Below are 24362 nucleotides of genomic sequence, written 5' to 3' on the forward strand. Positions count from 1 at the left end.
CACTGAACAATTGGGTAAAATACAGGGGGCATCTCTAAGATGCTCTCTGTGTGCATTTTTTAATAAATCCAACACTGGCATCAGTGTGGGTTTATTATTCTGAGAAGTTTGATACTAAACTTCCTAGTATTCAGTGTAGCCATTATGGAGCTGTGGAGTTCGTTTTTGACAGACTCCCAGCCCATATACTCTTATGGCTACCCTGCACTTACAATGTCTAAGGTTTTGCTTAGACACTGTAGGGGCATAGTGCTCATGCACATATGCCCTCACCTGTGGTATAGTGCACCCTGCCTTAGGGCTGTAAGGCCTACTAGAGGGGTGACTTACCTATGCCACAGGCAGTGGGAGGTTGGCATGGCACCCTGAGGGGAGTGCCATGTCGACTTAGTCATTTTCTCCCCACCAGCACACACAAGCTGGCAAGGAGTGTGTCTGTGCTGAGTGAGGGGTCCCTAGGGTGGCATAAGACATGCTGCAGCCCTTAGAGACCTTCCCTGGCATCAGGGCCCTTGGTACCAGGGGTACCAGTTACAAGGGACTTACCTAGGTGCCAGGGTTGTGCCAATTGTGGAAACAATGGTACATTTTAGGTGAAAGAACACTAGTGCTGGGGCCTGGTTAGCAGGGTCCCAGCACACTTCTCAGTCAAGTCAGCATCAGTATCAGGCAAAAAGTGGGGGGTAACTGCAACAGGGAGCCATTTTTTTACAGTGAAGGCATGTTAATCCGTGGCTTCTTTGCAGCACATCCAGTCTGAATATGAGGAGATGCATGTGCCAATCTGATAAAGCACATAGTAAATGAGGCAAAACATTGAGCCTTATTCCCAGATACAGACCCGTGTAACATGCCAGAAAAGGCTCTCGCAGACATCAGACACGCCAAAGCAGAAGCAGTCGGTGCAGCCACGAGGATTTCTCTCTTGCAGGTTGTAGGAGCCTGGTTTGCAGTGGTCGCAGTTCTCACCCTTAACATTTTCCTGCAAATTGAAAGATGCTTTATAAATTGGTCCAAATACTGTGAATGTAGCTTAAGAATTCAAACATAATCCTTAAAAATGTACACATGTTAACGGATGTGATGCAATTCATTCACATTACAGGTGAATATTTAAACTTTTACGAAACATCTTTGGAAGGTTCCAGATACAATTCACTTCACTATTTCTACTTTGATGATGGAGGTAACTCTATGAGTGGCAAGCTGTAAGGTGTGAATTATGAAAATAGACTATCAAATTGTGGTATGCGCTTTTAGATGTATAATAGCGCCAATTTTAAAACCCTTGCTGTCATTCCTTGATTCTGTATCATAACATCTAAAATCACAGCACCTCGTCTAACATGTCTCACATAGACCAAACTACAAACAGCACCCTCCCATTCATGCACCCCAAAGTGCACCCAAGAACCTTATACAAACTGAAGCATTTCACAATATTGTCAGGGGTGTGGAGCATTGAACAAATAATACAATCGGCCCACCCAGACAGTGATCTGTGCCTCACATATTACAAAAGTACAATACATACACTGTCACTGGTACACTTATATACTGACGTCATCCAAGGGCTAGAAAACAGTTCAGACATCAGAGCAATATAACATTTTTTTATGTGTCAGCCATTTTTCTCATAGAACTTGAAATGATCATATCTTTATTTTCTTTGAAACGAAACTAAAAGCAAGCATTCACTTTAAAAACCAGTTGTCCATGTTTGAGCTTGCAGAATATGAGCTGTCTTTGCATTGTCTGTAGAGCAAAACTTTGTATGAATTACACTGATGCAGTCTACATTGAGCATTTCTGTTTGTGTAAGCAAAAGGCATAATGCACTCAAAAGACTTTTTAGACCCACCTTGCAGAAACAGGGCTCGGTGCAGGGGTCGTCATTCACGCTGCCCACCAAGCTGCAGTTGCAGTGTAAGCAATGTGGGTAGCCCCGGTATCCGAAGACACAGCGATCACACTTTTCACCAGTGTAGCCTTCTCTGCATTGGCAGCGGCCTGGAAGTAAGCCTTGAAAATAGATATAAATACAAAGCAGAAAAATAAATTCAGTTTAGCAAAGGAGGAAGATGATGTTGACAACAATCACCAAATCCTGTTATGTGCTACCTGTGTGTTTATGGAACCACTTAAAAGAGGACCTCTTCCCTAAATAGACACGTTTTAGCCACCTACAGTGTCTTGGCGCTGCAGTTTCCATTCTGCACCTAAAACAATTAATTCAAGCCCCATATTCAGGCACTCTTTCCACGACTATTGTGACTTACCATTTGGAACAAGAATCATGTTGAGTAAAAGTGAAAAAAGTGCGTGTAAAAAGTGAAAGCGAAGGAATGAATATTTGAAATTTCAAAGCTGGCAACCATGCCTTCTCAGTGGCAAGTTCTCAAACAAGCATGTGTAATGAAATCTCACCTAGCGCTGATCCGGTACTGTATACAAAGGTTTATTTTTAATCATCAAGTGATTAATATCTGTCAACTACTGAGACTCTTTATAATGCTACTTTTACATAGGAGTCTAGCTCGAATATTATTTGGTAATGTTGAAGATCTTGTGATGTGTCCTACAAAAGTATTTGCATTTGAAACTGAATTATTTGGAAAAATGTTACGTAAGAACAATCATCATATAAAATTTGTAAATATATAGTTAAAACTTTTCAGAAGATCCAGCCTATTCCATTCCCATGTCACATAGCAAAAAATGCTAGCAGCGGTGTAGGAAGTTGGCTCTGTATGCACTATTTCAAAGTAAGGAATAGTATGCACAGAGTCCAAGGGTTCCCCTTAGAGGTAAGATAGTGGCAAAAAGAGATAATACTAATGCTCTATTTTGTGGTAGTGTGGTCGAGCAGTAGGCTTATCAAAGGAGTAGTGTTAAGCATTTGTAGTACATACACACAGGCAATAAATGAGGAACACACACTCAGAGACAATTCCAGGCCAATAGGTTTTTGTATAGAAAAATATATTTTCTTAGTTTATTTTAAGAACCACAGGTTCAAATTCTACATGTAATACTTAGGAACTTTGAATAATCACAATAGCATATATACTTTTCAAATAAAACACATATAGCTATTTTAAAACTAGACACAGTGCAATTTTCAACAGTTCCTGGGGGAGGTAAGTATTTGTTAGTTTATGTAGGTAAGTAAACCACCTACGGGGTTCAAGTTTGGGTCCAAGGTAGCCCACCGTTGGGGGTTCAGAGCAACCCCAAAGTTACCACACCAGCAGCTCAGGGCCGGTCAGGTGCAGAGTTCAAAGTGGTGCCCAAAACGCATAGGCTTCAATGGAGAAGGGGGTGCCCCGGTTCCAGTCTGCCAGGAGGTAAGTACCCGTGTCTTCGGAGGGCAGACCAGGGGGGTTTTGTAGGGCACCGGGGGGGACATAAGTTAGCACAGAAAGTACACCCTCAGCAGCACAGGGGCGGCCGGGTGCAGTGTGCAAACACACGTCGGGTTTGTAATTGAAATCAATGGGAGACCAAGGGGGTCTCTTCAGCGATGCAGGCAGGCAAGGTGGGGGCTCCTCGGGGTAGCCACCACCTGGACAAGGGAGAGGGCGTCCTGGGGGTCACTCCTGCACTGGAGTTCCGATCCTTCAGGTCCTGGGGGCTGCGGGTGCAGGGTCTTTTCCAGGCGTCGGGATCTGAGAGTCAGGCAGTCGCGGTCAGGGGGAGCCTCGGGATTCCCTCTGCAGGCGTCGCTGTGGGGGCTCAGGGGGAACAACTTTGGTTACTCACAGTCTCAGAGTCGCCGGAGGGTCCTCCCTGAAGTGTTGTTTCTCCACCAGTCGAGTCGGGGTCGCCGGGTGCAGGGTTGCAAGTCTCACGCTTCTGGCGGGAAACGCAGTTGCCTTTAAGTTGCTCCTTTGGAAACAAAGTTGCAGTCTTGGGTGAACAGGGCCGCTGTTCTCGGGAGTTTCTTGGTCCTTTTAGAGCAGGGCAGTCCTCTGAGGACTCAGAGGTCGCTGGTCCTGGGGAAAGCATCGCTGGAGCAGTTTTCTTCCGAAGGTGGGAGACAGGCCGGTAGAGCTGGGGCCAAGGCAGTTGGTGTCTCCGTCTTCTCTGCAGGGTTTTTCAGCTCAGCAGTCCTCTTCTTCTTAGGTTGCAGGAATCTGAGTTCCTAGGTTCAGGGGAGCCCTTAAATACTAAATTTAAGGGCGTGTTTAAGTCTGGGGGGTTAGTAGCCAATGGCTACTAGCCCTGAGGGTGGGTACACCCTCTTTGTGCCTCCTCCCAAGGGGAGGGGGTCACATTCCTTTCCCTATTGGGGGAATCCTCCATCTGCAAGATGGAGGATTTCTAAAAGTTAGAGTCACCTCAGCTCAGGACACCTTAGGGGCTGTCCTGACTGGCCAGTGACTCCTCCTTGTTATTCTCATTATTTCCTCCGGCCTAGCCGCCAAAGGTGGGGTCATGGCCGGAGGGGGCGGGCAACTCCACTAGCTGGAGTGCCCTGTGGTGCTGGAACAAAGGGGGTGAGCCTTTGAGGCTCACCGCCAGGTGTTACAGCTCCTGCCTGGGGGAGGTGATAGCATCTCCACCCAGTGCAGGCTTTGTTACTAGCCACAGAGTGACAAAGGCACTCTCCCCATGTGGCCAGCAACATGTCTCGAGTGTGGAAGGCTGCTAAAACCAGTCAGCCTACACGGGTAGTTGGTTAAGGTTTCAGGGGGCACCTCTAAGGTGCCCTCTGGGGCGTATTTTACAATAAAATGTACACTGGCATCAGTGTGCATTTATTGTGCTGAGAAGTTTGATACCAAACTTCCCAGTTTTCAGTGTAGCCATTATGGTGCTGTGGAGTTCGTGTTTGACAGACTCCCAGACCATATACTCTTATGGCTACCCTGCACTTACAATGTCTAAGGTTTTGCTTAGACACTGTAGGGGCACAGTGCTCATGCACTGGTGCCCTCACCTATGGTATAGTGCACCCTGCCTTAGGGCTGTAAGGCCTGCTAGTGGGGTGACTTATCTATACTGCATAGGCAGTGTGAGGTTGGCATGGCACCCTGAGGGGAGTGCCATGTCGACTTGCTTGTTTTGTCCTCACCAGCACACACAAGCTGGCAAGCAGTGTGTCTGTGCTGAGTGAGGGGTCCCCAGGGTGGCATAAGATATGATGCAGCCCTTAAAGACCTTCCCTGGCATCAGGGCCCTTGGTACCAGGGGTACCAGTTACAAGGGACTTACCTGGATGCCAGGGTGTGCCAATTGTGAAAACAAAAGTACAGGTTAGGGAAAGAACACTGGTGCTGGGGCCTGGTTAGCAGGCCTTAGCACACTTTCAATTCAAAACATAGCATCAGCAAAGGCAAAAAGTCAGGGGGTAACCATGCCAAGGAGGCATTTTCTTACACAACCCCCCTCCCCCCAAACGAAAGAGGATGAGACTAACCTTTCCCAAGAAAGTCTTCATTTTCTAAGTGGAAGAACCTGGAAAGGCCATCTGCATTGGCATGGGCAGTCCCAGGTCTGTGTTCCACTATAAAGTCCATTCCCTGTAGGGAGATGGACCACCTCAACAGTTTTGGATTTTCACCTTTCATTTGCATCAGCCATCTGAGAGGTCTGTGGTCAGTTTGAACTACAAAGTGAGTACCAAAGAGGTATGGTCTCAGCTTCTTCAGGGACCAAACCACAGCAAAGGCCTCCCTCTCAATGGCACTCGAATGCTGCTCCCTGGGGAGTAACCTCCTGCTAATGAAAGCAACAGGCTGGTCAAGGCCATCTTCATTTGTTTGGGACAATACTACCCCTATCCCATGTTCAGAGGCATCTGTCTGCACAATGAACTGCTTGGAGTAATCTGGAGCTTTTAGAACTGGTGCTGTGCACATTGCTTGTTTCAGGGTATCAAAGGCCTGTTGGCATTCTACAGTCCAGTTTACCTTCTTGGGCATTTTATTGGAGGTGAGTTCTTTGAGGGCTGTCACTCTGGATCCATATCCCTTCACAAACCTCCTGTAATACCCAGTCAAGCCAAGGAATGCCATGACTTGAGTCTGGGTTTTTGGAGCTGCCCAGTCCAGAATAGTCTGGATCTTAGGCTGGAGTGGCTGAACTTGGCCTCCACCTACAAGGTGTCCGAAGTAAACCACAGCTCCCTGCCCTATCTGTCATTTGGATGCCTTGATAGAGAGGCCTGCTGATTGCAGAGCCTTCAAAACCTTCTTCAGGTGGACCAGGTGATCCTGCCAGCTGGAGCTAAAGACAGCAATATCGTCAAGATAAGCTGCCTAAATGACTCCAAACCAGCAAGGACTTGATTCACCAACCTTTGGAAGGTGGCAGGGGCATTCTTTAAACCAAAGGGCATAACAGTAAACTGATAATGCCCATCAGGTGTGGAGAATGCTGTCTTTTCTTTTGCTCCAGGTGCCATTTTGATTTGCCAGTACCCTGCTGTTAAGTCAAAGGTACTTAAGAATTTGGCAGCACCTAATTTATGAATCAGTTCATCAGCCCTAGGAATGGGATGGGCATCTGCCTTGGTGACAGAATTAAGTCCTCTGTAGTCCACACAAAACCTTATCTCTCTCTTTCCATCTTTGGTGTGAGGTTTGGGGACTAAGACCACTGGGCTAGCCCAGGGGCTGTCAGAGTGCTCAATTACTCCCAATTCCAGCATCTTGTGGACTTCCACCTTGATGCTTTCCTTAACTTGGTCAGACTGTCTGAATATTTTGTTTTTGACAGGCATGCTGTCTCCTGTGTCCACATCATGGGTACAGAGGTGTGTCTGACCAGGGGTTAGGGAAAAGAGCTCAGCAAACTGTTGCAGGACCTTCCTACAATCAGATTGCTTTTGGCTAGAGAGGGTGTCTGAATAAATCACTCCATCCACTGAACCATCTTTAGGGTTTGATGAGAGGAGATCAGGGAGAGGTTCACTCTCAGCTTCCTGGTCCTCATCTGTTACCATCAACAGATTCACATCAGCCCTATCATGGAAGAGTTTTAGGCGGTTCACATGGATCACCCTCTTGGGGCTCCTGCTAGTGCCTAGGTCCACCAGGTAGGTGACCTGACTCTTCTTCTCTAGTACTGGGTAAGGGCCACTCCATCTGTCCTGAAGTGCCCTGGGGAGCCACAGGCTCCAGAACCCAGACTTTCTGCCCCGGTTGAAATTTAACCATTGCAGCCTTTTGGTCATACCAAAACTTCTGGAGCTGTTGGCTGGCCTCAAGGTTTTTACTTGCCTTTTCCATGTACTCTGCTATCCTTGAACGAAGGCCAAGTACATAGTCCACTATGTCTTGTTTAGGCTCATGAAGAGGTCCCTCCCAGCCTTCTTTCACAAGAGCTAGTAGTCCCCTTACAGGGTGGCCAAACAGAAGTTCAAAGGGTGAGAACCCTACTCCCTTCTGAGGCACATCTCTATAAGCGAAAAGCAGACATGGCAAGAGGACATCCCATCTCCTTTTGAGTGTTTCTGGGAGCCCCATGATCATGCCTTTTAATGTCTTGTTGAATCTCTCAACAAGGCCATTAGTTTGTGGATGATAGGGTGTAGTGAATTTATAAGTCACTTCACACTCATTCCACATGTGTTTCAGGTATGCTGACATGAAGTTGGTACCTCTGTCAAACACCACCTCCTTAGGGAAGCCCACTCTGGTAAAGATACCAATGAGGGCCTTGGCTACTGCAGGGGCAGTAGTGACCTAAGGGGAATAGCTTCAGGATACCTAGTAGCATGATCCACTACTACTAGTATGTACATATTTCCTGAGGCTGTGGGAGGTTCAAGTGGACCCACTATGTCCACACCCACTCTTTCAAAGGGGACCCCCACCACTGGAAGTGGAATGAGGGGGGCCTTTGGGTGTCCACCTGTCTTACCACTGGCTTGACAGGTGGTACAGGAGACACAAAACTCCTTAACTTTCTGGGACATGTTGGGCCAATAGAAGTGGTTGACTAGTCTCTCCCACGTCTTGGTTTGTCCCAAATGCCCAGCAAGGGGAATATCATGGGCTAAGGTCAGTATGAACTCTCTGAACTCCTGAGGCACTACCACTCTCCTAGTGGCACCAGGTTTGGGATCTCTTACCTCAGTGTATAGGAGCACATCTTCCCAATAGACCCTATGTGTTCCAGTTTTCTTGCCATTGGACTCTTCAGCAGCTTGCTGCCTAAGGCCTTCAAGAGAGGGACAGGTTTCTTGCCCCTTACACAACTGCTCCCTTGAGGGTCCCCCTGGGCCTAAGAGCTCAACCTGATAAGGTTCTAACTCCATAGGCTCAGTTCCCTCAGAGGGCAGAACTTATTCCTGAGAAGAGAGGTTCTCTTTTTGTTGTTGTGTTGCAGCTGGTTTCCCAGTTGTCTTTCCTTTCCTCTTGGTAGGCTGGGCCCTTTTTCCAGACTCCAGCTCTACTTTTTGACCCTGAGCCTTGCACTGTGCCCTTGTCTTGACACACACCAGTTCAGGGATACCCAGCATGGCTGCATGGGTTTTCAGTTCTACCTCAGCCCATGCTGAGGACTCCAGGTCATTTCCAAGCAAACAGTCTACTGGGATATTTGAGGAGACCACCACCTGTTTCAGGCCATTGACCCCTCCCCACTCTAAAGTTACCATAGCTATGGGATGTACTTTAGTTTGATTGTCAGCATTGGTGACTGGATAAGTTTGTCCAGCCAGGTATTGACCAGGGGAAACCAGTTTCTCTGTCACCATGGTGACACTGGCACCTGTATCCCTCAGGCCTTCTACACTTGTCCCATTAATTAGGAGCTGCTGCCTGTATTTTTGCATATTAGGAGGCCAGGCAGCCAGTGTGGCTAAATCCACCCCACCCTCAGAGACTAATGTAGCTTCAGTGTGACACCTGATTTGCTCTGGGCACACTGTTGATCCCACTTGGAGACTAGCCATTCCAGTGTTAGCTGGAGTGGAGTTAGAAGTGGTACTTTTCTTGGGACAGGCCTTGTCTCAAGTTTGGTGTCCAGGCTGATTACAGCTACGACACCAGGCCTTTTTGGGATCAATGTTTTTACCCTTGTACCCAAAATTGTTTTGTGAAGAGGCTCTGGGCCCACCCTCCTGTGCAGATTTTTGGGGGCCTGAAGAAGACTCTTTACTATTTTTGTTTTTGGATGTCTCAACACCTTTCCCCTGGGGAGGCTTTGTCACCCCTTTCTTTTGGTCACCCCCTGTGGAAGTCTTGGTCACCCTAGTCTTGACCCAATGGTCCGCCTTCTTTCCCAATTCTTGGGGAGAAATTGGTCCTAGGTCTACCAGATGCTGATGCAGTTTATCATTTGAACAATTACTTAATACGTGTTCTTTCACAAATAAATTGTACAGCCCATCATAATTATTAACACCAATGCCTTGAATCCAACCATCCAGTGTTTTCACTGAGTAGTCCACAAAATCAACCCAGGTCTGGCTCGAGGTTTTTTGAGCCCCCCTGAATCTAATTCTATACTCCTCAGTGGAGAATCCAAAGCCCTCAATCAGGGTTCCCTTCATGAGGTCATAAGATTCTGCATCTTTTCCAGAGAGTGTGAGGAGTCTATCCCTACACTTTCCAGTGAACATTTCCCAAAGGAGAGCACCCCAGTGATATCTGTTAACTTTTCTGGTTACACAAGCCCTCTCAAAAGCTGTGAACCATTTGGTGATGTCATCACCATCTTCATATTTAGTTACAATCCCTTTAGAGATTTTCAACATGTCAGGAGAATCTCTGACCCTATTTATGTTGCTGCCACCACTGATGGGACCTAGGCCCATCTCTTGTCTTTCCCTTTCTATGGCTAGGATCTGTCTTTCCAAAGCCAATCTTTTGGCCATCCTGGCTAACTGGATGTCCTCTTCACTGGATTATCCTCAGTGATTTCAGAGGTGCTGGTCCCTCCTGTGAGGGAAACAGCATCTCTGACTAGTATATTTGGAGACAGGGCTTGAGTGGCCCTGTTCTCCCTAAGTAGGACTGGAGGGGGGGAATTCTCCTCCAAGTCACTATCTTCATCCTCTGTGTTGCCATCCTCAGAGGGGTTGGCTTTTTCAAACTCTGCCAAAAGCTCCTGGAGCTGTAGTTTGGAAGGTCTGGAGCCCATTGTAATTTTATTTATTTTGCAGAGTGACCTTAGCTCCCTCATCTTAAGATGGAGGTAAGGTGTGAGGTCGAGTTCCTCCACATTCATCTCTGCACTAGACATTATGCTTCTAAAAGTTGGAATACTTTTTAAGAATCTAAAACTAGTTCTAGGTTCTAATTCAAACTTTCACAAAACTTTTAAAGTCTAAAAGAAATGCTAAACAGGGGCTAACACAAGGCCCTAGCAGGACTTTTAAGAATTTAGAAAAATAGCTCAAATTGCAAAAATCAATTTCTAATGACAATTTTTGGAATTTGTCGTGTGATCAGGTATTGGGTGAGTAGTCCAGCAAATGCAAAGTCTTGTACCCCACCGCTGATCCACCAATGTAGGAAGTTGGCTCTGTATGCACTATTTCAAAGTAAGGAATAGTATGCACAGAGTCCAAGGGTTCCCCTTAGAGGTAAGATAGTGGCAAAAAGAGATAATACTAATGCTCTATTTTGTGGTAGTGTGGTCGAGCAGTAGGCTTATCAAAGGAGTAGTGTTAAGCATTTGTTGTACATACACACATGCAATAAATGAGGAACACACACTCAGAGACAATTCCAGGCCAGTAGGTTTTTGTATAGAAAAATATATTTTCTTAGTTTATTTTAAGAACCACAGGTTCAAATTCTACATGTAATACTTTGCATGAAAGGTATTGCAGGTAAGTACTTTAGGAACTTTGAATAATCACAATAGCATATATACTTTTCAAATAAAACACATATAGCTATTTTAAAACTAGACACAGTGCAATTTTCAACAGTTCCTGGGGGAGGTAAGTATTTGTTAGTTTTTGTAGGTAAGTAAACCACCTACGGGGTTCAAGTTTGGGTCCAAGGTAGCCCACCGTTGGGGAATCAGAGCAACCCCAAAGTTACCACACCAGCAGCTCAGGGCAGGTCAGGTGCAGAGTTCAAAGTGGTGCCCAAAACGCATAGGCTTCAATGGAGAAGGGGGTGCCCCGGTTCCAGTCTGCCAGGAGGTAAGTACCCGCGTCTTCGGAGGGCAGACCAGGGGGGTTTTGTAGGGCACCGGGGGGGACACAAGTTAGCACAGAAAGTACACCCTCAGCAGCACAGGGGCGGCCGGGTGCAGTGTGCAAACACACTTCGGGTTTGTAATTGAAATCAATGGGAGACCAAGGGGTCTCTTCAGCGATGCAGGCAGGCAAGGGGGGGGCTCCTCGGGGTAGCCACCACATGGGCAAGGGAGAGGGCCTCCTGGGGGTCACTCCTGCACTGGAGTTCCGATCCTTCAGGTCCTGGGGGCTGCGGGTGCAGGGTCTTTTCCAGGCGTCGGGATCTGAGAGTCAGGCAGTCGCGGTCAGGGGGAGCCTCGGGATTCCCTCTGCAGGCGTCGCTGTGGGGGCTCAGGGGGGACAACTTTGGCTACTCACAGTCTCGGAGTCGCCGGAGGGTCCTCCCTGAAGTGTTGTTTCTCCACCAGTCAAGTCGGGGTCGCCGGGTGCAGGGTTGCAAGTCTCACGCTTCTGGCGGGAAACGCTGTTGCCTTTAAGTTGCTCCTTTGGAAACAAAGTTGCAGTCTTGGGTGAACAGGGCCGCTGTTCTCGGGAGTTTCTTGGTCCTTTTAGAGCAGGGCAGTCCTCTGAGGTTACCCCCTGACTTTTTGCCTTTGCTGATGCTATGTTTTGAATTGAAAGTGTGCTGAGGCCTGCTAACCAGACCCCAGCACCAGTGTTCTTTCCCTAACCTGTACTTTTGATTCCACAATTGGCACACCCTGGCATCCAGGTAAGTCCCTTGTAACTGGTACCCCTGGTACCAAGGGCCCTGATGCCAGGGAAGGTCTCTAAGGGCTGCAGCATATCTTATGCCACCCTGGGGACCCCTCACTCAGCACAGACACACTGCTTGCCAGCTTGTGTGTGCTGGTGAGAACAAAACGAGTAAGTCGACATGGCACTCCCCTCAGGGTGCCATGCCAACCTCACACTGCATATGCAGTATAGATAAGTCACCCCTCTAGTAGGCCTTACAGCCCTAAGGCAGGGTGCACTATACCATAGGTGAGGGCACCAGTACATGAGTACTGTGCCCCTACAGTGTCTAAGCCAAACCTTAGACATTGTAAGTGCAGGGTAGCCATAAGAGTATATGGTCTGGGAGTCTGTCAAACACGGACTCCACAGCACCATAATGGCTACACTGAAAACTGGGAAGTTTGGTATCAAACTTCTCAGCACAATAAATGCACACTGATGCCAGTGTACATTTTATTGTAAAATACACCCCAGAGGGCACCTTAGAGGTGTCCCCTGAAACCTTAACCGACTATCTGTGTAGGCTGACTAGTTCCAGCAGCCTGCCACAACCGAGACATGTTGCTGGCCCCATGGGAGAGTGCCTTTGTCACTCTGAGGCCAGTAACAAAGCCTGCACTGGGTGGAGATGCTAACACCTCCCCCAGGCAGGAGCTGTCACACCTGGTGGTGAGCCTCAAAGGCTCACCCCTTTGTGCCAGCACCGCAGGACACTCCAGCTAGTGGAGTTGCCCGCCCCCTCCAGCCACGGCCCCCACTTTTGGCGGCAAGGCCGGAGGAAATAATGAAAATAACAAGGAGGAGTCACTGGCCAGTCAGGACAGCCCCTAAGGTGTCCTGAGCTGAAGTGACTCTAACTTTTAGAAATCATCCATCTTGCAGATGGAGTATTCCCCAAAAGGATTAGGGATGTGACCCCCTCCCCTTGGGAGGAGGCACAAAGAGGGTGTACCCACCCTCAGGGCTAGTAGCCATTGGCTACTAACCCCCCAGACCTAAACACGCCCTTAAATTTAGTATTTAAGGGCTTCCCTGAACCTAAGAATTTAGATTCCTGAAACTACAAGAAGAAGAAGACTGCCGAGCTGAAAAACCCCTGCAGAGGAAGACCAGAAGACACCAACTGCTTTGGCCCCAGACTTACCGGCCTGTCTCCTGCCTTCCAAAGAAACCTGCTCCAGCGACGCTTTCCAAGGGACCAGCGACCTCTGAATTCTCTGAGGACTGCCCGACTTCAAGAAAGACAAGAAACTCCCGAGGACAGCGGCACTGCTCCAAAAGAACTGCAACTTTGTTTCAAGGAGCAGATTTAAAGACCCCTGCAACTCCCCGCAAGAAGCGTGAGACTTGCAACAGTGCACCCGGCGACCCCGACTCGACTGGTGGAGAACCAACACCTCAGGGAGGACCCTCCGAGACCGTGAGTAACCAAAGTTGTCCCCCCTGAGCCCCCACAGCGACGCCTGCAGAGGGAATCCCGAGGCTCCCCCTGACCGCGACTGCCTGAACTCCATTTCCCGACGGCTGGAAAAGACCCTGCACCCGCAGCCCCCAGCACCTAAAGGAACGGAACTCCTGTGCAGGAGTGACCCCCAGGAGGCCCTCTCCCTTGCCCAGGTGGTGGCTACCCCGAGGAGCCCCCCCCTTGCCTGCCTGCGACGCTGAAGAGATCCCTTGATCTCTCATTGAAAACCATGGAAAACCCGACGCGTGTTTGCACACTGCACCCGGCCGCCCCCGCGCTGCTGAGGGTGTACTTTTTGTGCTGACTTGTGTCCCCCCCCGGTGCCCTACAAAACCCCCCTGGTCTGCCCTCCGAAGACGCGGGTACTTACCTGCTGGCAGACCGGAACCGGGGCACCCCCTTCTCTCCATTGCAGCCTATGCGTTTTGGGCACCTCTTTGACCTCTGCACCTGACCGGCCCTGAGCTGCTGGTGTGGTAACTTTGGGGTTGCTCTGAACCCCCAACGGTGGGCTACCTTGGACCCAAACCTGAGACTTGTAAGTGATTTACTTACCTGACAAAACTAACAAAAACTTACCTCCCCCAGGAACTGTGAAAATTGCAGTGTCCACTTTTAAAACAGCTTATTGTGTTTTATGTAAAAATTATACATGCTAATGTAATGATTCAAAGTTCCTAAAGTACTTACCTGCAATACCTTTCAAATGAGATATTACATGTAGAATTTGAACCTGTGGTTCTTAAAATAAACTAAGAAAATATATTTTTCTATAACAAAACCTATTGGCTGGATTTGTCTCTGAGTGTGTGTTCCTCATTTATTGCCTGTGTGTATGTACAACAAATGCTTAACTCTACTCCTTGGATAAGCCTACTGCTCGACCACACTACCACAAAATAGAGCATTAGTATTATCTCTTTTTGCCACTATCTTACCTCTAAGGGGAACCCTTGGACTCTGTGCATACTATTCCTTACTTTGAAATAGTGCATACAGAGCCAACTTCCTACAGCGGTGCTTCCGCAGTCGTTGGCCCTGGCGGTCCATGCCCGCCAGGGTCAGAATGACCCCCTATATCTCTTATCATTCTGGTGGTAGACAGGGCCTCCATTTTTCTCGCATTAGGTCCCATGGTAGCTTTGCAACGCCACTGAACAGTCTAGAGCTTTTCTAAAAGTTTATTTTTTTCGAGAATAATAAAAAAAGGCCTGATGACTTTGCCAGGCCAGGCCACTCAAGAGGAAAACAACTGACTGCAGTTTCCGTTAAATTAAAATGTAAGTTGAAATGGGTAGAAAATTGCTAGGATATCATCAGCACTAGAGTAACATACTTCTAAGGTAACTAAGTTAACTGATTAGCCTCATTGTTGAATGTGAGACAAGGCTGCAATTTAACAAGGGTGAAGTGGGAAAGTTTTAGCACGTTTGTCCAAAATGGAACCCTTGGGCTGACAAATACGATGACCATTTTACTGTTCAAACTACTTACCTTGCTCCAAATCAGCATGGGCATCATCCTTCACACATACGGGGCTGAGGGACCCAAAGGGGTCACATTCGCAGGGATGGCATGGCTGCACCTCATATGGAGACATCTGAAAAACAAAGGGAGGAGCAGTTCAGAGATTCATTTTATAAAGGGGTCGGTATCTGCAGCACTAGTCCGAAATCTAGCCTAAAAGATGAAACAGTTTTGATAATACGCACAAGTTTGATTATGTGTTTTGCATTGCTGGATAGAAAACAGTTCAGGGTACCTACCCTGATCTGCACACATTAGTTGCTCCAATCTGATGCCACAAAACAGAGGCTGTGGATCTAATTTCAACAACTTTAGTAGGCCGGAACTCCGCTAATTAGATGAATTATCAAAAGGAGGCTTAAAGTACAAGTGCCTGGCTGGTACCTATTCTCCAGATTAGGGAAAATGTCCAGCTGCCAGCCTTTTCTGTAAAGCCACTATGAAAAGCAACTCGCTTTAAGGAGATTGCATGAAATCAAAGAAAATCCACATTAAGAGTGAGCACAAAAAGCGCTGTGACTGTGCACAGTAAAAAGCTCTCTTACCTTGGAAGGCCTGAAATAGCCATCAATGCAGGTTTCACAGTTGATGCCAGAAGTGTACTCTGAGCAGTTTATGCATACACCTCCCCCCACAAACTGGCCATTGATGTTCACACTCAGATTCCGATCCGCCACGTCCTGGTCGAAGTAGCAGTCCTCCGCTTTGTTATGACAGTTGCACTCTACAATGAGAATTGGGAAGATTGGTTAGTAGTTAAATGCATGCGTGCACACCTATCATGTCTGGGCTTAATTACCCTTACTGGACTATTAAGGACAGCAGACAACATAGTCTATCTAAAAGGACCTAGGAAAACCTCAGGAATACCAGAGGATTTGCTCTTTGTAATGTGAGGGATGCCATTCTCATCTCTTGACTTCAATCTTGCAGCTTGATCGTCAGTTTGGATTAGGGTTGAGTGAGGGTTAGCTACAAAATATCGAGTGGCTTTCATCAGATCATGCCACATACAATCTGACTCTCTGGCATACTAGAAAATGGTTGCAGGACTGAGCTTACAGCAATGGACTGAAGCATAAGCCAAGTCTAACGATACCTGAAGTGCACTTCAGGAGTATTTTGCAAGCAGTGATGCATAGACAGATGAGTGTTGATAATAAAAAGCATTGTTTATTCATTGTTAAATCATTAACAGACCATGAACTCTTCATCTCCATGTAGGAGTAGCAAAAAAGAGATTGGCTCATTGCAATATAAATATGCTACATATGTCATCATTTGATATGCTTGCTAGTCCTTTGAATATGAAGAGATAAAACCATATCTCTTATGTGCATATTTTCTGAAGAAATCATCTATTGATGCAATTTAACTATTATTCATAGCCTATGTGTTCATTCTCAAGGGCCACAAGATCACACCTTGTATATTAATTATTTTGATAGGAAACTAGTGGGGCCTTGGGGCAATATTAGACTTTCTAGAGAAAAAGAGTGTGCTTCTGTTTATGATTCATATGCTCCTAGGAAAGAAAACTCCTTCTTACATGGTGTCCTCCTCTTCTAACTAGTTATAACCAGGGTACAGAGATGGTTATTATTCCATTTCGGCCATTGGCACACTTCAGTGTGGCAAACGTATAGAGAAAAAAATCACTGCTCATGCTTTTGGAGGGAAGTGAGGCCCTTGTGACTGCTGTGGGTAGATTCAAAACAGTACAATGGTGGTTTTAAAGAGTAATCTCCAATCTCTCTCTAATAGTTTGAGAAGTGCACTGACATTATAAATTACTCTGAATTATAGGCCTGAACTGTGTCAGCAGTGGGTTGGACATTACGAGCTTTACGAAATGACCTAGGTGTACCCCTTGCATAAGTGTTGGATGGACTAATTCACTCTGCGTTTAGAGATGGATAATGAAAAACTATTCAACAGCCATTATTACATCAGGTTCTGCACAATGATGGTACAGAATGTTTGGGTGGACAGTACACCCCGTTGAATCAGAGAAAATTTAGTTCTATGGTGTCCAGACAATAAAGACTACAATTTAATGAATATTGTTTTTCTTTTTTTTACTCACAGTGGGTCAAATTCACAAAAGTTTATGTGCACCTCATTTGAATATATGTGCACCTCATTTGAATATATGTGCACGAAAAATATACGTTGTGTGATTTTGCAATCGTGACTCACAGAAAGTGAATTGATTGAACTTTATTTTCACAGAGTGTAATTGGAAACAAGGAATTCCCGAGGGAATGATGGACTTTCCACATTTGAAAATACAGGAAAAAGTCGGAACTCAGCAGGTGAGCTATTAATTTGATGAATATTCGCTTACTCTTTTAAGTTAGTTACCCACTCTGGAAGGGCACGATATTGTGAAGGGCACTCAACCCTATTTAACGGAAGAGGAGAGCAAGGAATTAATCAGCATTAAAAAAGTCACCACATAAAAGAAAAAAGTAAATGTGAAAATGTGCAACCCTGCTTCTGGGATAATTTGAGAACCCAATAAATGAGAAGGTATTTCTGAATGTAGTAGTAAACTTCCCTTGTGAATTGAGCCACAAAATGAAAAAGAAATATGCTCGCAGTAATATATATGGTCAAACGAGCAATTATGCATGTAACATGGTTGGTCCCCAAGGCGGTAACACGACCACCCCAAGGCAGGACAAACGTAAAGCTTTCACCAATATCATCAAAGGATTTTTGAAAGGCATGCCCATGAACGAGTGAAAGTGATGGGCGAGTGGTGGGCGTGGTTAAAAGCCCACATAGATACCAACACCTCGGAAAAGCAGCGCTTGCGCGACGCTATGCTCAACTTAAAAAAAGTAAAAGAAATGACAATTCTGGACTCGGCCACTAGATAGCGGAATAATGATGATGGAGTAATGCTCAGCATGTGAGTCCAGAAAATGATTCATTTTGCAAAACAAGGTGTTTAGGGCTTTTCAGAAGAGGAGTTGCTTCGGGGCAGAGCACATATTTGGGTAGTGTGTAGCAGCATTTGGAGGTGTGGTGGGGAAGATGCAACACTTAGATGTGTTTTGTGATAAAGGGTTCTTTGAGCAGGAACAAAAAGATGCACAGAAGGTGTCATTCACATTCATAGCTTCTCAATTGGGAATACTGTTCAACAAAAGCTTGCAGCTGTAAGTGTGTGTCTATTTTTGCAGCAAAATATATTTTTGCAGCAAAATATTTTTAGTCACTGGGCTCTGATTCTCAGCAAAGCCTGGTGAGATGGCATCAATATTAACAGCAAGAGAACTAAAACACTTTTGAGAGAAATAAATAATCCAAATTGCAAATATAATTTCAATTTCTATTCTACAAGCCAATGGCTATTTGCATGGGTCTGATGGAGGGTATCAAGACACAACTCTTTACTGCCCCATGAAACGGTATCCAGACCTACTAAAAACAACTTGCCATGACTCTAAAATCCACTTACCATGCCTCTAAAAACCACATACCAAGCTGGTCACAAACGTACATGTTTCAGGAAAGGTCTACAGACTGTTTCATCACACAAACGTTACCAAAGGGTAACCCATAGCCACAGTTGACAACCTTTGTCCACAAATACATGGGTGGAGGCTTGGTTGCATGGCCTAGTACCATTTATGAGTTCCACCATAGTCTAACCAATAATTGCAGTGAAAACGATCCACTGTCTAAACATACAATGATGGAGGGATTGGTTCCAAGATACAGCACATGGCAAGGCTCCAGTCAGTGGAGCAGCTACAGTATATCTTGTGATGCAAAACAATGCATACACACAAACTAGTACATACATACAGATGTTGTTGAGGTGTGTGTAAGACTCATATTATAGGGAAATTCAGAACCAGCAGACACGCACTGCTGAGGCAAACCTCTGGGGAAAGAAGCCACGCAAATGGCAAATGTTTCACCAAAATAAGGTGTGTAAGAAAATAGCCAAAGAAATGTAAATTACGCTGGGGTAATTTGGTTAATTTCAGGAATTTCATTTTTTGTAACACTTGCTATGTGAAATTCCCAAAATTACACCATTATACCACTTTGTGTAGTTGTGTTACCATAAACGGCAAGAAAAGCGGTTCTTATGCCACTTGTGTCTTTGCACTAAATTGTAACCCCAAAATGTGTGCTAGCATCAAAGATTGACATGAGGATGCATTTTGCACTTACATATAGCACTAAATGACGGATTTGCATTTTGTATAATCACACACAACTTTCACAAAATTTTATGTAAACAAATTACCCAAATTTCACACACCCATGCCAAAAACCTACTGCCAAGTCAATAACCGAATGACTACAATTTCACGATGCCGGCATCATGGAAATGATCTAATTTCAGTCTTGCTGTCTAGTTAGTGCCCACCAAGTACATTTCTTTCTTTTACATGTAGTTCTTCGAATAATTATCGGTCTAACAGAATGTGTTATGTGAACATCAGATGAACAAATAATCCTGCAAGATTCTGTAGGTCAAGGGGATAAGGTTCAAAAGCTGAATATATTCTAAATCTGGAGAAGAAACGTAACCCAATGTAGTACTTAAAGAGTGACTGTCAGTTCTGTGATCACAGCCCCCTACACCTAGCTAAGAAAATCAGGCCCGTATTACAAGTAGAGCGCACCGTCCTGGTTTGTGAATCGGTGCACCTGCTTAAAGGTGCACAGTGGCGTAAACAAGAACAGTGCATAATACCACATTTAATGCATTGTCCTGATGGCAGCTGCAAATCCCTCCCTGCCCAGGGGCCACCACATTCAGTGAAACATAGAGCGTATTTTTAAAAGCACCTCTTTGTTTTAAAATACAGGTTGCATGCATGTGCATTTTGAAGAAGGGAGAGGGATCCCTTACCAGGCAGGTGAGTGAGTGACTGCACCTGCCTGCAGATGAATATCTGTGGTGGAGGGGGGTCAATTGGATCCCACCTTCCCACCTTCAGAGGGCTGGCTTAAAGAGGTGCACTGAAAGCACACCTTTTTTGTGCTGCACTGTCAGTGCACCTTCTAAGGGCCAGTTTGCCTCTGTGCTCCTGTCCGTATTACGGGCCTCGCCTCACTGCAGATGAGGGAGCACCCCCTGAAGATAGCTCAGGTGCTACATGTGTCCCAGTGCTATTAGTATTACAGAAGGGGCTACAATGCACAAGCGACTGTGGCTTGTCTGTAATACTACAGTGCCCGGGGCGTAAGAAGCAAGCACACATGCCCGTTACTCCCCTTGGTGACTACATTTTCAGTGGGCTCGTAAAAGCAAACAATACCAATGAAACATGCCAATGAAAGGTCTATCACTCAATCAGAACTTAAACCACTGGACTGAGATTCTTTTCCAAAAAAAAATCAAAACCATCGTGGAATGGTTAGATATGAAAAACTCGATGAATACCAAGGCACACACTTGAGGGTTGTTATGTTGTACAATGTAGTATTATACTGTGATACATGACAGTATGGCACTTTATTTATATGCTTTATTAACACGTCTTAAGTCACTTGCACACAACCAGCATATTCAGCAATCTTTCAAAATTATCTCAATTGACCAAAATCTTTATATCACACTTATACACAGAGGTATACACGGACTCATTAGTACTGTCATACTGGTTCAGCATCTTCCACAAAAGTGAAGAATTTAATTCGTTGTGCCTGCTCTACTTCTGTTGTCGAAGCAACTTACTTTCACAAGTGTTGCCAAGAGACAGGGTCCCAGGTCGCCACTGAGTCTGGTGGTAGCCTGGACAACACTCGTCACAGCTTTCTCCACAGGTATTGTGCTCACACACGCATTGCATTTTCTTTTTTGAGATTGGAGACAAACATAAGAAGGTCATTATTAGGCAGGTGAAAACCTCTTACACATACCATAAGGCAAACACTGGTAATGTTGCAGAAATTGAAGTAATGGATTATCAATACAAAAACAGAAACACCCTCTTCTGCAAACAAGCCCACTGAGAAGTCAAGCTAAGTAGTATATACAAATTCACCTCTACTGACACAATATAAGACATGTTTAAAGGCACAGAACTCTGAGGTGACATGCTATCTTTAAAATATAAAATATATTTGATACATTATTGATTTTATGGTAAAATCATAAAAGGTATTGTCCTTTTGAAGCAATCAACAGATGACCTGCAAAACCCTGAACAAATGTTTTAGCGCAAGCAACTTTTTAGAGGCATGGCTAAAGCATCAGCAAATTTCAAATCCTAAATCTGAAAAGCGCACAACCTCTTCAAGCTCACCCTCTATTTTTGGTATGTCCAATATTGGTAAAGTGCACCATCCCCCAAGTGCACCTTGGTGCTCAGCAGAAATAAGAGACGATTCCAAATAATTTTATATTGGAGCGAGACGTTGTTTTTAGGGATCTCCTAAAGCTAAGATGAGTCTAAACAGAGCTGGTCTCTAGCAGAAGTGTATGTCATTGTTAGAAAAATGCCGTATCACAAGAGCAATGCGTGTGACTGAGTCAGTACCTTCTTTGGTCTGGCCAAATTTAGGACCTGCAATTAAAAAGAGTCTTAGAATGATGCAATAGCCCTAATGCACGTATGTGAATCTACGGGTCCCCAGTGGTCAAGTCCTGGCGAGAGTTATCTCTCTGTACGGCATGCAACTTACAGATGATTTTGAGACATGATAGATCTTAAGCTGAGCTCCCTAAGATGTTAAAGCCCAAAGGGATTTGCCAAATAGCCATGTTTTTCTTAGGATATTGTTATAGTCTAAGTGAATAGAAAATGTAAACCGAGCAAATTGGGGAATCAATAATCTTTGGGGGTTTCCTACCCTACCAACGTAAGCTAAAATTGCTTCAGGTTACATTGGCTTCAAAGAATTTCTGTAACTGAAAATTACCAAGGAACTCAAAGGACAACTTGGTCTACTAGAGGTGTGATCCACAGACAAAAAGTCACAGCTATATTTTGTGGCTAGCTGCAAAGAGGGGTGACGAAAAACTGAAGACCAACAGGTAGCAAGAGCCTGGGCATGCAGTACTGTTTAAAATGATGATCAAATAAGACACTAGTGAATTGAAAACAAAATGTAATGGATACGGGTGCAAATGTCTTATGTGTGTATCATGTATGTACTTGTGCTATAGACTATGAAGTTGTTGGGATATTAGTTAAACATGATTTACAGAAAGGGAATAACCCATGCAACAACTTGCTATAATCTGATGAATACAAGTATCTTATATTATGTTGTTGCTTTTACAATAGAATGTGTAGCTCTTAGGCCAACAAAGGCCATCTGAAAACACTGGTAGGGGATAGTAAAGCAGGGATCAGGGACTAGCTTTGTGAATAAAGTCATCTTCCGTAACACTGTCAGACTACACACTGGTGATAGGCTAGTAACACACAAGGAACAGCCACATGAACCATAATCCACTTTAAACCACTACTTCAACTTTGAACCACAATATTCGGTGTTGTGTTTCGTCAACAACACTGGAACTTTAGAGTGCTGGGAGCATATTGCAGTCTGCCAGTTTGTGGAAGGAATGACACTGAGAATCTATGTCAGCCTGACAAGTTCTGCCTGCATACCTTCATATCCTTACATGCAATATGAAAATATTGACGAACCACACATGTAGTGTTATCAGCAGTGATCAAAAGGTCCATCTCTGGATGAAGGAAAGAGCCAAGCAAATTCGGCATGATTCTGCTGAACAACGTATTTCTCTCACATCACCACAGCATTGTAAATAAACAAAGACACTCTTGGGTTTGGCATGCCTTGAATGTTAAATCATTTATTTCAGAAAACAATGAATAACCGACTCACAGCCAATAACAGACTTCTACACAAGGATCCGGAAAAGTAAAACTGGTGGCATGTTCCACAAAATGTAGAGATTTTAATGCGGCTTATCCCAGTGATTCCTCCGGACCCTGAATAACCAACTTGCTGTGTTCCAGCTACACAACAACTACAAGTGAATAGCATCAATAAAGCAAGTGGTGACCCAGAACATGTGGACCACAAGACCCCACAAAATGACATAGAAGCAACACAAAACAGGCCTACAGCAGATGAACTTAATATTAATCCAAATGGTTCACTAGAAGGGCCAAGTAAATCCTGAGAATGGTTCTGCACAAGTATGCTCAAAGCTCAAGCACTATGTTAACAAAGCTGCCCAAGGTTAATTGACCATTTGTACTGCTCTTTAGCACCATGTGCCTACATGACGTTTCATCTACAGCAAAGTTAGAGCACAGGTCAAAGCAGTGAAGGCTCATCATAACTGAGCAACAATTCAGAAGATGCTTCCTAAAGCCTTTCAATATTTAGAATTTGGTGGATGGGTTACTCCATCACAAACGTGCCAGCTATGTTGTCTGCCTTATTACAAGGACCATATATACTACGGGCACTATGACTATCGGTCAAGTTTGTAACAGAGTAACATGTCTCACAAACTCTAAATCAGGCCCTTAATCACTATATAAAAGGTCTTTTTGCTCCTCCTCTGCAACACATAAAAAAGTCTCCTAGGCTACTAGGTTATAGGAAGCTATTTGGAACTTCTTAAACAGTGGCTCCATCCTAAAGTGGTATCTATCAGTTTATATAGGGTAAGTATACAGCCCAAAACTACCTAGAAAGTAATAAAGCAGTTATTTTTTGTGATTCTTTGCGAGTTAAACTGCAAGGGACGGCAAGCCTCCTACAGACATATTTTGTCTGCTGAGGTTCTATGAATATCCTCTGCATATTTATTGCAAAATACTTTTACACTTACCCATTGTTCTAAGATGTCAGCTGCTATGCATTCCCAAAGGCAGAATATGAAATATTGTTAAGCCTTCCAAAATATAACAAGTATATATTCTTCTACTGCTGCGTCATTGATGCCACTTTTGTAAGCGCACATATTTCTCATTTATGGCCTTTTATCCAAGGAAACAATTGTTTTAGTTTGAAGACTGTTGAAATCACAACAACCTTTTCCTTCAGTCTAAAATAAGTCTTATTCTCCACATAAGGGAAGTGAGGCTAACTCATTTCCAATCACACATATTGATTTTGGTAAATTGTTGGCATTGCTGAATTGTAAAAATTGTAGAATTATGAGCCAGGAAGAGGGGATCACCAGGAAGGATACTGCTGCATATTACTCCAAGTGGGCCAGTGTATCTAGACTCAAAATTAACAGTCCACAAAAGCAAATGCCTTACCTGTAGGAGTAGTTTTGCAGTTTAAGGCTTTATGGATTCTCATACTGTGCATTCTTCCGCCGTCTAGTGGTTGATTCAGGAATTGTCAATAATGTTTAGTCCTTTGATCGTTTTTTTGAGTGGGCATCGGCCATTTGGGGCTATGTCCCTCCTTTACTGATGTCAGGTGTACGCCCCTGAAGCCCCACAGCATTCTCACCATTTTCAGAATTGTTTTCTTTTTTACTTG

The 24362-nt window shown here is 44.9% G+C and overlaps 1 protein-coding gene across 1 annotated transcript in view; it reads right to left on the reverse strand.

Moving 5' to 3' along the window:
- LAMA1 (laminin subunit alpha 1) overlaps positions 1-24362 on the reverse strand; it is a 979910-nt gene that overhangs the window by 761182 nt on the left and 194366 nt on the right. The window contains exons 7-11 of the mRNA XM_069219856.1: positions 20611-20728; positions 15446-15624; positions 14868-14973; positions 1862-2022; positions 842-982 (exon numbers count right to left, since the gene is read on the reverse strand). Of these exons, the coding sequence (XP_069075957.1) occupies positions 842-982; positions 1862-2022; positions 14868-14973; positions 15446-15624; positions 20611-20728 (705 nt within the window). The remainder of the gene's footprint in view (positions 1-841; positions 983-1861; positions 2023-14867; positions 14974-15445; positions 15625-20610; positions 20729-24362) is intronic.

The sequence above is a fragment of the Pleurodeles waltl genome, chromosome 2_2 (genome assembly GCF_031143425.1).
Source record: "Pleurodeles waltl isolate 20211129_DDA chromosome 2_2, aPleWal1.hap1.20221129, whole genome shotgun sequence".
Lineage (NCBI taxonomy): Eukaryota > Metazoa > Chordata > Amphibia > Caudata > Salamandridae > Pleurodeles > Pleurodeles waltl.